This window comes from Aythya fuligula, chromosome 14 (genome assembly GCF_009819795.1).
Source record: "Aythya fuligula isolate bAytFul2 chromosome 14, bAytFul2.pri, whole genome shotgun sequence".
In the NCBI taxonomy this organism is placed as follows: Eukaryota; Metazoa; Chordata; class Aves; order Anseriformes; family Anatidae; genus Aythya; species Aythya fuligula.
The window spans coordinates 11,379,447-11,392,360 of NC_045572.1; the positions used below are offsets into that span (position 1 = coordinate 11,379,447).

General features: G+C 46.9%; 1 protein-coding gene across 8 annotated transcripts in view; it reads left to right on the forward strand.

The window, feature by feature from the left end:
* The first annotated feature begins 289 nt into the window (after window positions 1–289).
* Window positions 290–12,914, forward strand: part of EBF1 (EBF transcription factor 1) — a 270,411-nt gene continuing 257,786 nt past the window's right edge. For all 8 annotated transcript variants that reach the window (XM_032196852.1, XM_032196857.1, XM_032196853.1 and 5 more), the window contains exons 1-5: window positions 290–801; window positions 2,170–2,326; window positions 2,643–2,706; window positions 2,957–3,012; window positions 12,304–12,377. In XM_032196852.1, coding sequence (XP_032052743.1) covers window positions 668–801; window positions 2,170–2,326; window positions 2,643–2,706; window positions 2,957–3,012; window positions 12,304–12,377 — 485 coding nt within the window. In that variant the 5' untranslated portion in view covers window positions 290–667. The remainder of the gene's footprint in view (window positions 802–2,169; window positions 2,327–2,642; window positions 2,707–2,956; window positions 3,013–12,303; window positions 12,378–12,914) is intronic.

Below are 12,914 nucleotides of genomic sequence, written 5' to 3' on the forward strand. Positions count from 1 at the left end.
CCTCTCGCTCCCTTCCCGGCGTGCGCCCGGCTCCGCCAAGTCGCTTCCTGCGCTGCTGAAGGAGGGAGGAGAGAGCGCTTCGGCTGGGAGAGAAGAGAAGAAAAGAGGGAGAAAAGAAAGAAAGAAAAGAGAGAGGGGGAAAGGAGAGAGAGAGAGAGGGGGGGGAAACTTGCCTCTCTTGTCACTGGAAAATGACACTTGATGTAGCAGAGCCTGCCGCAGCTCCCGTCCGTCCTATTGTTTCTTAAACTGCCAGCCGAGATTTTTTTTTCTTTCTTTTTTTTTTTTTTTTTTTCCTGCTGCCATCCGAGGGGTGTCTTCATACAAAAGGGACTTCAAGTACTCCTCCGGCTTGTGAGCGCTGCAGCCAGCCCCCAGCACCCCGCAAGCCCCTCCAAGCACCCAAACAAACTGCACACGCAGCAAACAGCAGCAACAAAACCGGGCTCTGATTGCCTCTGGATTTTTTTTTTTTTTTTTAATGTGCGTGCCTGTGTTTGCTTTCTCTGACTTGCTTTGATTCCCGAGATCAGCTGCAGAGAGAGAAAGAGAGAGAGAAACAAAAACACACATAACAGTCCGCCTGGCGATTTCATCACTATATATATATATATTATTTTTTTTTTTTCGAGTAAAGAAGGAAGATTTGCGCTCTTGTTTCTGATTCATGTTTGGGATTCAGGAAAGCATCCAGCGGAGTGGGAGCAGCATGAAGGAAGAGCCCCTCGGCGCGGGGATGAACGCGGTGCGGACGTGGATGCAGGGAGCCGGCGTCCTGGACGCCAGCACGGCCGCTCAGAGGTAGGCAGGCTCCGCGCCCGCGCCCCGCTCCGCACCCCGGGGCTCCTGCAGCGCTGCTTCCCCCGGGCATCGCCTTTCCCCCCCCCCAGCACCACCAAAAAGCCGGCTCCGGAGCTCTGCTGCCAGCAGGGAGTCGCGCGTAGATGCGGCCAGTTAAATATTTCTCCCTCTCGTCCCGTAGGAAGGACTTTTTTTTATTTAAAAAAAAATAAAATCAGCATCGTAACAATAAAGGAAGCGGCGAGTCCTGCTAGGTAGGGATAGATAGGTTTTAATCTCTCGAGCCTCTTGTGTTCGCGCGGAGGAAGGAGTTTTCAAAACTATGTTTGCTACCGATTTAGTCTTAAGATCTCCAAATGACACTTTCCTCCTCCGATAAGCCCCGAGTTGTGCACGGATGTCTCCAAAATATATTTCTTTACTTCTCTTTCTTATCCTCGTCAGCATCAGCAGCTTCCCTCCTTCTCCCCCGATAAGCGGGGAGTTTTGCGAAGCTTTCTCGAGGAGAAATTAAATTCGAAGCCTCTTTGTAAAACCACTGCCACTTATCTTAGATTTCTAAAAAAGAAATCCTTTCAACCGGGAGGTGGATTTGGCAGAGCTGCACCCAGCCTCGCCTTCTCTCTCGTTTCTCCTTCTCCCCATCCTCTTCCCCGGGAAAAATAAAAACCGATGCCGGAACCGCAGCCTGAGCCCTGGAGCCGGCAGCAGCCCAGAAGTTTGGTGTTGACATCTCCCGGTGTCTCCCACCTCGCCCCGCACCCCTCCCTTTGGAGCCCTCTAAGGAAGGGAAAGTTGTGCAGGGACAACCCTGAAATATTTCAAGTTGTCTCCTCGGCTGCCCTCGCGGTGTTTACCCACCACTCCGGCGAGGGGAGGAAAGGCTCAGCAGGACTGAAACTGAAAGATAAGGCACATGGGCGCTCCGGTGACAGCTTCGAGCCGACTTTGAGAAGTGGCAGGAGCATGCCGCTCCGCGGGGCAACGCGCCGCAGGGGCTGAGCGCTCCCCGCCATGCAGGGCCGGCTGCGAGCCGCCACGGCCCCCGGGGAGGGTTGGTGGGTGCCGGCTGGGGGTGCCGGGGGGGATGCTCGGGGCTCCGGGCTGCCCGCAGGGCGGGATGGGGTCGGGGTCGTGCCGCGCTCCCGGCCCCGCGGGGCTCCGACGTGGCCGCTCTGGAGCACCACTTTGCCCCGGCCCGGAGGGAAGAGCCCTGAGGAGGGGTCAGGGAGGGATGCTCGGTCCCCGGGGAACCCATCGGGGTCCCACAGGGTCCCTGCGGGGGAAGGCACGGGGCCGGGAGCGGGCCGGGGGGGCGTGAGGCCGCGCCGTCGGGGCTGCCGCTAACCCGGCTCTTTGTGGTCCCAGCGGAGTGGGTCTGGCCCGGGCTCACTTCGAGAAGCAGCCTCCTTCCAACCTGAGGAAATCCAACTTTTTCCACTTCGTCCTGGCTCTGTACGACCGGCAGGGGCAGCCCGTGGAGATCGAGCGCACCGCCTTCGTGGGCTTCGTGGAGAAGGAGAAGGTGAGTAACCCGGGGCCCCGCGGGGACCCGGCCACCTTTCCCGGGCCCTCCCCGCTCTGTTCCCCCGGGGCCTCGGCACCGGCTCGTCCCGGGAGCCTCCGCCGCCTCCCGGCCGCCTCGATCTCCCCTCGGCCCAGAGGGCAGCTGGGGGGGTCTCCCTTATCCCCCCGTATGCCCAGGGCAGGGGAAGTTGTCCAGAGCTGCCTCTTCCAGCCCCGGGGCCGCCCGGCACCCAAGCGCTGGAGAAGCTTCCTGCGATGTATTTATCATTTCTCTCCCCCCCTTTCCCCATCTCCCTTGTCTTCTTCGAATTCAGGAAGCCAACAGCGAAAAGACCAACAACGGGATCCACTACCGCCTGCAGCTGCTCTACAGCAACGGTAAGGGCTGGGAGCTCCCGGGGGCAGCCCCGACACCGCCACCTCGGGGAACCCGGGCTGCAAAACCCGACGGGGACCCGGGGAACCGCCGTCCCGGCCCCCTCCGCTCCGCGCATCCCCGCTCTCGGTGCCCGGCTGGGGCGGGGGGCTCAGGCCGGGACCCCCGACGGCTCCGAGCCCTCGGGCGAGCCCAAGCGTGGTCCCACCACCGCCGGCCGGCCCCGCTCCTCACTGCTCTGCCTTGTTTCAGGGATCAGGACGGAGCAGGATTTCTACGTTCGCCTCATCGACTCCATGACCAAGCAGGTGGGTGCTGCGGGGGCGGCCGGCGGGGCTCGGCGGGGCGGCCCGAGGAGGCGAAAAACCCTCCCCCGGTTCTGAGCGGTGCGGAACGGTTCCCTCTTGGGTTGTAAAGGGGCTGCCCGAGCTCCCCGCTCCGCACTCGAGCAGCGCCGGGGGTTTTAGGGCCGGGCTGGGGGGGGGCCCGACCCCGACGGCTGGGCTGCGGGGCAGGCGAGGAGGGTCCCCGCGGGGAGCAGCCCGGAGTCGGGCTGCGGGGGAAGCTCCGCAAAAAAGAAACAACACAAAAAACCAACCCTGGCGGCTCTCCAGCCGGCCCGAGCCGGGGGCTGTTTAGCCGCTTAATTGTCAGAATTAACCTCCCGGCCCCCCCTCCCCTCTTCCCAGCCCACCAAGCGCAGGGAGCACAAGCCGCTGCTCGGGCGCCGGGGCTCGGATTTGTCTTTGCTTCAGTTGCGCTGGGGCGCGGGTGTAAAGGAGGAGCGATGAGATCGGGGCGGATTTGCATGTCGGAAGGGCCCCCCGAAAAGCTGCGCGGGGAGCGGCGAGCGCCTTGGGCGGCTTCGAGGAGGGCTGTAGGGCAGCAGAGCTTGTAAATGGATTAACCCGAATTTGGAGCTTGCTCTTTAGCTTTCCAAACAGAGTAATAACGTGCGCGTCTACCTGTAAAAAAAAAAAAAAAAAACACACTTCGGTATGAAAGCAGGGTTTTTACAAAGAGACTGTCTGAACAAATCGATTCTCCCTTCTTTTTTAAAAAAACGTTGCTCTAGCTTTCTCTTCTGCTCCTGTCAGAATCTTTTTGCCTTGTAATGCATTTCTTTTAAATAGTGGGGACGTTTTTAAACCCTTTTATCTTCAAGATGTGTTGTTTTCCTAAATCTGTTTTGCTAGTCAAAAAAAAAAATCTTAAATTTTATTTAATCTAAGAAAAGGAAAACAATACGCTTTTTTCTTCTTCTTCTTATTTTTTTTTTTTTATTTTTTTTCTTTTTTTCCTCTCTCTCTCTCTTTTTTTTTTTTTTTTTTTTTTTTTTTTTTTCTTTTTTCACTGATAGAAAGTAAATCACTGTATTTTCAAACCCAGTTGTCTGCAGGGAAAAAAAACTCCTGGCTTCTACTTGGGTTTCTTTTTCTACAGCAAAACATAAAGCTCCAAGGGCTAAGTTTGTTTTAGAAAACTCTCTTTGATGGTCCCAAAACATCTTTTCCTGCTATTGAAGACCGTCTTTCAACAGAGAGGGGAAAAAAAGGAGGGGGGGGGGGGACTTGGATGAATTTTACTGGACAATCCACTATGCATCTGAACTCTGTTAAACCATACACTTCCAAACAGAGCCCATTCTCTGTAGGAATTAAAACAGCAGCAATAAACCCTTTTCCACAGCAAGCCTTGGAAAGTGTTTGCTGCCGTTCCTTGTTTTTCAGGCACGGATAGGTTAGTTTGTCTTAAAAGAAACAAAATCTTTCTAATATGTGAACTCTCTTTAGTTCTTTTGGAGCTTGGGTCTTTCACTGCAGACCGTATGAGAGAGACCATCAATAAATATTATCTTTAAATAGCTTTCCTATCATTACGGAAATGCAAAAGCCTCTGTTCATAATCCTGTTGAAAACAGATCCCTGAACTCATGTAGAGCAATGGATTCAAAATAATTTTCTTAACAAAGGCATCTTGCATATGAAGAGTTCATCCTAAGGCACTGTTTGACCTCTTGGTCTCTCATTATTATCAAGTCATCAGAGGGTCTTTGGAGAGAAAGGGGAAAAGAAACCCCGAGATACAGTTTATTTGTAAAACATACCATGTAGCTTTAAAGCGCATTCACAATGAAAAAAAATCTGTCTGATTTCAGGAAGTCTTACAAAAACAAAGTTAGTACAAATTACAGATTTTGGGTAAAGTGTAAGGGAGTTGAGAAGCGAGGATCTGAAAACAAAAGCTCTCTGAACTTGTATTAGAAAGCAGGGAGCGAAGGGATGTTTTAAACAAACATGTTTGCTTACATATTAGTTTTGTGAATATAATTTCTTTAGGCATGTCTATAATTGCTTGTGAAAAATAGGGCATTGTCATGTCAAAACTGTGACATGTGCCAGTCCATATTTCTGAGGAGCCAGAGGCTAAAATCCCCTCCTGTCTCCTTTCTTTATTTTTTCTAAATTCTTTATTTTTTAAAAGTGAAATTATTTCAGAGTGCTGATCGCTTCGGTTAGTGAATGCTTATTAGGAAGCGAAGTACAACACATGACAGAAGCTCACCCAAATGTTGAATGTATCATTTATATTTTACGACAGTGAATTATATAGAAGAATCTCAAGTAACTTTCAAATCATCAAACTGTAATTAAATATTGCAAAGACTGTCTGAAAATTCTTTAATTTTTAATGAAAGTTAAATATATATTGTCAGCCTACTTGAAGGTGTAGTATTTTAGTGCATGACGCTCAGAACAAATTGGATAACGAAATGATTACTTTTAAATGAAACTGTTGCAGAAGCATACATGTTTCAGCTGGCAAGTAGCTTCTCAATACTCACACACGCATGTTCACACACTCAATAATTGTGAATTCCCAGACTGAAATTACAGCTACTCTGAGGTTTCTGGTGGCAAATTAAAAATCCCACAGAAGCAAAGCTTGAATGAGTTAGGTTCCCTAGATCGTACAGGAAAGTATCTGTGGCTCTTTCCTTATAGTATGCATATATATATATATGTCCATACATATATATATGTGTGGACAAATAAGATTTAACTATATTCTCTTTGTCTCACAATTATAAATTACAAAGTTTTGCACAGCTGTGGATTATTAAGTTAGGTAAGATAAAATAAAATTTATTCTGCAAATCAGACCAAGCTTTCTGTATGTTGGACCACTTGTAGATTTAACTTAAATGTCCCATTAAGCAACATGCATTATATCAGCAGGTAGACGGACAGGGCTTCATGTGCTGAATGCTGTGAATGCTGTGTGTGTAATAAATAGCAGATATTCCTTGTTCTGTGTTTCTTGATCTGAATAAGTCAGGGTTTATCATTGTTTGTGTGACTATGCCTGACTATGAAACTAGTCCACGAGCCTTGCCATAGGTGTAGCACGGGGAGGGCCGTGTGCTGTTACGTGTGTACGTTTTCTCCCGGCTGCGATGCACTATGGGAAGCAGGGCTGGGTAGTGGCGTTACTGAACTAACCACAAATTTTGTCACCGACTACATCCCAGGGCAGGTCTAGGGTGTATGTATTAACTATGCATGCGCTCGCTCAAAACACGAGCTTTTGTTGCACGCGCGCTCCTTGGTGGTCTGGGCTGTGGGACTTCTGAATGGGAAACTCAGTCAGGTTTGGGCTCAAAATGCATCGTTTCCAGTTATACCCAGGGTAATGTGCTTGGCCTTTGGTGGTGGCCCCGGAGAAGTGCTGGGTACGATGGTAATTGCCTGCCTTTGAGGAGTCTTGCTCCGACTCTAAAATGCGTGCCCGTCATTTTAAAATTGTAAATACTGTGCATAAATCGTTTATGTTGGGGGAAGTTCTTTTCAGTTAGGGTAACAACACTCAGCGTCAATGCTGTCTTAATTAAATTTTCTTTTATGTTATCTTGGCACCTCATTTTATGTCGGGTTCACATTCCTAATGTGTTCAAAACCCCGTAGGATCCCAAACTTTATAGCTGTTGCTATCTGTAAACCGGCAGCTTCTACTGCAGTAGGTCTGGCGTTAACAGTGATGCATTTTGAAATTGTCTGCAAAATGTGAAATATGTCTGCTCAAATAAAAGCAGAATTTTTAGGCAAGTCTGAGGATTTTAATGTATTTACAGAGAAGAGATGCCTTCCACTTCTTCAGCTGTATTTTCATAAAGTTGAGATATTTCACTATTAGGAAAGATGGAGGAAATAAATCTGAAATACTTGTTCCCCACCCATTTTTCCTTCAGCCTTTCTCATTCATAAGATATAACGGATGGTAATATAGCTCAGGCATCTTAAAAATCATAAGTTTTGCAAGATAGCTATTGTCTATTGTTGAGAACCCTCATGAGTGAAAAATCCTTCCTTCAGACTTGAGCTCTGTTTACGTTTTGCTTTTTTTCAGTACTGTAACTCTGGATGCAAATGGTTTTTCTGTTGCTTTCTCTATGATATTCTCTGATGTATGCAGATATTTGATCAGCTCTCTATTCTGTGCATAGCCTGGCCCTTCTCTGGCAGCTACACGCATGGGAAAAAAATGTTATCAATAAGTTCAGAGGAGCCTCAGCAGACTCAGAGAAATTTCACACAAACATAAAACAAAACCTAACCCCTGTGACGGGGAAAGTTTACATTGCGCCAGATTTTAGCAGCTTTCTTGTTCCTTTGGTGAGATGTCAGAAGCGCAGGTGATTTTAATTTTCTTGTACAGAGAGGAACGGAGAAGTTTGGAATTTGCATGCATGATCAGGACCTGTGTTTGGGAAAATGTAAACTCATCACAGTGGAAAATGTGTTGTTTGGAGTCTGAGGGTGAAAACAAAGCTGAGGATTTTGGAGAGACTGCCTGAGCCAGATGGCCTGGTGCATTCCCAGTCTGGCAGCCCAACTGCTCCCTCCTGTATAATATACAGCCATTTGTTCTGGGATATTTACGCTAGAGCTGTTTCCATGTGAATGTTTGAAAACCATTAAAAATGAACATATTAGGAGAGATAAATTTATTTAATTTGTGTGAATACGTCGATAAGCAAGCTGTGTATCAAAGGCAGGGGGAGACTGGATAAAATAATTAGATGCTACTGAATTGTGCGCTGAGACGCAGCACGAACTAAATGTCCTCTCCTGGGGACCCATTGCTGTGCTGCTTGTCCGGCATAAACCGGACTGGGAAGGGTAGAAATTCTGCCTGGGCGAGGAGTGAAAAACTTGGGTAATTAGGGGTTAAGCACTCGAAGCCAAATAAATGCAATGCACTGAATTTGCAGCGTTCTCTGTGTAGATATATAGCGGATACAAGCCTAATCCTCGCTGGGTGAAATCCTGGCCCATCTGAAGTCAATTGCAAAACTCCTATTGAATTCGGTGGGGCCAGGATTTTATTTTCTCTCTGTGTGTATGTCTGTATACGTCACTGCAAATCATTTTAGTTCTGTTTTGAAAAGACCCTCATTCTAATGAGTTTTTTTTTCCTCCTTTATTTCAGTAAAGGAGATAGTTTGTTTTGCGAAACAGATGAGGAATTTGAAAGCGAGTGGATTTAGATGCACGCTGGTGATTTCTCTCATTCTGTCCCTCTTTTAAAATCAAGGCTGTGACATAACTGAATACTATAATGGCCATGAGCTCAGTCCTTCAAGCTTGTTTCTCATCCAGCTCAGAGAGCAGGATTGCCTGACTGGCAACTTGATGCTACGAGGCGATTCTGCCCGCAGTTGTACCAGCATAAATCTGGATTTATTCAGGAATAGCTAAGGATGGAATCTGCCTTTAAATCTTTCCAACTTACTTGTCAACTATTTTACTGCTTTATTCTGCCGTCTTTACTCGTGAAAAACTGGTTTAAATGAGAACTGTAGTCTTGGCTTTTATATTACCTCCCTCCCCTTTATTTTATTTTTTATGAACTCTCACTGAAAACTTTTTCAAATTGTTGGATGCACTTGTCTAGAAATGACTGGGATGTGCTCAATTTAGTAATTTTTATGTGTTGGCAAGTAGTGAATTGCATTTGATTTAACTTTTTTATGCAGCTTTATTTAAATGGAAGTGAGGAGTCTTATATTTCGACATTAGTTTTTTGGGGCCTGATTTTGAAATTCATTTGTGCATGAGTGATTGTTACTCACTGAGGCTTCTTGTAGAAAGGTTACTTATGTGAGTAATGGTTTACAAATGTAAGCTGAGTTTTGCGGGGAAATATTTAAGTTCAGGAGAATAAAATCTATTTCAAAATGCTTATGGGATGCACCGAGTCAAAACTACAAGAAGTAAACAAAAAGGAAAAACAAAGTCTATAATTTTCATTTCCTTTGCTGGTGTTTTGTTGTGCAACTCTGATGTGTATTTGAAGGCTTATTTTTAGCTCTGCTGTGGTCTAAGTTTATACACTGTAACTTTCACTTTATCTCTTATTAATGTGATCTCTATTTGACAAAATTGTGATGATGTTCGTGCGGCGGGGACTCCTGCCACAGTCAGCCTGTGTCAAAGCCTGAACGTTAATTAAAAAAAAAAAAAAAAAAAATCAGATGGCTTTGTTAAAAGAGTCTCTTTTCAAATCTTAAAGTTAAATATTTTCACAACGGTAACATCGTAGACCCTTCCTGTAAAAATACTTCTGGCAGCTATAAAGATGTGAAACTTTAGCAGTTCCTGTTTCCCTTTTGCAACTAATTGTAGAATTGGTGTTTTAGAGCAGCACCGTTTGAAAGGCGGTAGAGGGTCTGTAACGCTCTCAGGGAGTCACTCATGGGAGTAAACAGCTGGTGCTTTGCACACCCGTTTGCACAAGTATATTAGGAAATAGGAATGGGAGTTGGGGATGAGAAGTGAACTGGGCAATTCCTCCTGCTTCCTAAAACTCCCTAGAAATTCCTGGTGGAATAGGCTGTATGGAAGGACCTGCACTTAACAGTGAGAAACCGCAGTGTGCATCAGTGCAATATTAGTAGTCAAATGCAAACAAAGTGAAAAGCAAATCCTTAACGTAGACGAAGGCTGAAGAATGTCATGCACGCAAAGAAGGGATCACTGACGTTAAACACAACAGACAAGGTGATTATGTACCACAGTGTTGACTCTGTCCGTTCATTATTGCTATTTAGTTGAGTTATTTAAGCGGGTACCTGGAGGTTAAGTAAGCATAGCAGCAGGAAGAGAAGGGGAAGAGAGAGAGGAGGGGAGAAAAGAAAGGTTTTGTGTTCTGCTTGGTCATTTCTACTGCTGCCTTGAATTCACTGGCAACAAGGTAACCAAGGCCGGGCAAATTTATTTTAAGGTTTGAAAGTCTAAGAAGGGGGAGCCAAGCCCAGCAGTCCTCTCTCGGGCACCATGTCATGCTGTGCCAGGTGAGGGGGGACCGGAGGTGTTTGTCTCCACTGACGGCCTCAGGAGCAGATCTGCGCTGAGCTCTCAGAAGCAGATTATTTTTTGATTATTTGCTGATTAGGTCCAACAAGAGCCCTGAGCTTTGCCCGTACCTGGCTGGTCCCACTGCCAGGTACAACCTGGTCTGGGGTTTTCTGGAGTCTTTGCAGTGTCCCTGCTGATCCCTCTGTTGTCAGCTGGTTCCTTTGGTTCCCTGGTTTTGGCTAGAATCTTCATCCCGTCTTCTCCTTTAAGGCACGGGAATGAGGATCTTCTGAATTTGTCCCGGCTCCTGATGTACACCCCCATGCATGTCTGTACGGGCATCTTCCAAACCAGCTGTGGCCCCTGGGCCACCGCTGGGAAAGCATCCCTATGTACTGCATCCAGCAGCTGCCAGGGAAGAGAGGTCCCAGCCTGGGTCAGGGCTTTGCTGGTGGCTGTGCTGTGAGGGCTTTGCCTGTATCCCACAGCCACGTTTGTGTCTCCTGCATGTGCTGGGCTCACAGCCTGTGTCCCTCTCTGGTGGGACTGAGGAGCAGAAGCTGGCGATGCTCTGTACCTGGTGCAATGGCACTGGAGGTCTCTGTTCTTTCTCCTCAGCAGCAAAATTATACTGGCTTCCAGGTTGTGGGGAAATGCATGCAGCAAAACTGAAAGGGAATGATTTAAATTAGCAGAGACAACACAGAGCCATTCCTGATATTGTTTATAGAATTGCTAAATCATTTTATAATGCATAATATTAAGATTGAGTACTACTAATATAATGATGTTAAAAAATCGGCTCATGACTCTTCAGATTTGTGTGTCCTGGGAGTCCTGCCTCCGTTGTAGGTATGACACCTCTTACCTTTAACGGGTTATATTTGCAAGGACTGGGAAAGCAGTTCACATGATCTCACTCCATCAAGTATCAAGATACTAATGAGAAAAAAACAAGGTATTTTCCACACTTCCTTATCAGAACGGTCTCATTCCATAAAATATATTTCCTCCATATAACCTATTATTTTTTTTTTTAACTTTCAAAAACTAATTTAATGTTAGCTTTAGGGATACCTATATCAGATGTCATTTTACCTGCGGGTTTGTTTTCCTGATTTATTCCTAAGTCTGTATTTTAGAGGTTGGCAGGGTCCCACCACGTGTTGAGGGCAGAGCTGATGCTGGGAAGCAGGCTTGTTGATCTGATCCCGGCTGTGCACTGGCACCCTGAACGATTCAGGAACCTCAGTGCCGTCAAAAGTTGTCGTTGCAAAGGCAATTTCTTTTCTGTCTTGATTTGCTGCTGGGGGCAATGGGACAACCCAGAGCAGATACTGCCCAGCTGCTGGTATTTAGGGGGTGAATCAGCAGTTACAAGCCAGGGCTGTGTGTGTGTGCGGGCAGAAAGCAAAACTCTGTCCGGATCCGATGGAAACTCTCTAGAGCGAGTGGTAACTCTGCTGGTATGTGACGCCGATCCCTCGCCATCGCTCCCGGTCCTGCTGGTGGGAGGGCTGCAAAAATTGACTCTTCTTGAAAGGCGAATGCCCCGTCTTTCCACAGTTTTAACTCAAAGAGTTCTCCCCGTGCTATCTCAGAGTCAAATTTCCCAGGCTGGTTTATCCTCTGTTTGTTTTGGTATCCTCTGGCAGGGCCTGCCTCTCCCTTATTTATATTCCTGCAGCTCCAGAGCTGCTCTCCGGATCGCGAGCTTCGGGGGCAGAATCAGGCCCAAACACTTCCAGGAGCTACCAGGAAAGCGCCTGGGCTGCGCAGTGTGCAGCTTTTGGAATTAAAAATGCATGAGCTCTCTCTTTCTGTCCTTTTTTTTTTTTTTTTTTTTTTTAAATGAATAGGACCCAAAGTATGCCAAGCCTTGCTGTTGTTTCTTTTTTTTTTTTTTCCTTTTTTCTTTTTTTTTTTTTTCTTCTCTTTCTTTTAATGCTATTAGGTTTATATTTTATTCTGAATTGAAAAGAAAATTGTGGTTGTCTTGACTACTAAAAAAACCCATCCTACACACAGCTTGAGAGATGTGCAGCGGCGAGGAGGGAATTTAGCTGTACTCAGCTTGTGTTGTTTTCCAACCACAAATCTTAAGCAGGTTCAGCGGTGACGCCGTCTCCCTACCCCGCGACTTAGCTTGCAACGCCGGCTGCGCGCTCAGTTACTGCGATGCCTTTTTTGTTTTCTCCAAACTCCACTTGATGCATAGCTAAAAATGTGTTTTGTTTCTAGGCGATAGTGTATGAAGGCCAAGACAAGAACCCAGAAATGTGCCGAGTTCTGCTCACGCATGAAATAATGTGCAGGTAAGAGCTACCCTGCTTCCAGCTAATTAGTGATGAGAAGATGAATCTGTCTCTCAAAATCTAGGTTGAACCTGCAGCTATTTTAGGACTTAAATTTATATTTCTTGCATTAAACAATCCCAAAATAACAGAGTTCGGTGTGTGTAATTAGCAGCAAGGTCTCAGTCGTCACAGCAGTTTTCAATTTATAAAGAGTTTTCCTTAACAGCACGCTACTGGTTTGCATTTAGACGCCGTAGCCCACGAAAAGTCTCCTCACCAAAATTAAGAGTCAGTTGTAGCCTTTGCCTGTCCCCCCACAATATTCCCCAAAATATGTCCCCAGTAAAATGACAAAGCAGTCAGTTTTGTTTGCCTGTGGATGTGCAGGAGGACGGGAAGCCAGGAGGCTTTTGGGCTGTTGGCTGAGGCTGGGCTGCCCCTCCAGCTGCTCACCCACTGCCCATGCAGCCTGAGCCAAGCAGGCGATGCTCCCCCAGCCCAGCACTGGCTGTTTTTTGCTTTTCATCAAACTTCCCCAGGCATATCTGGCCCTGC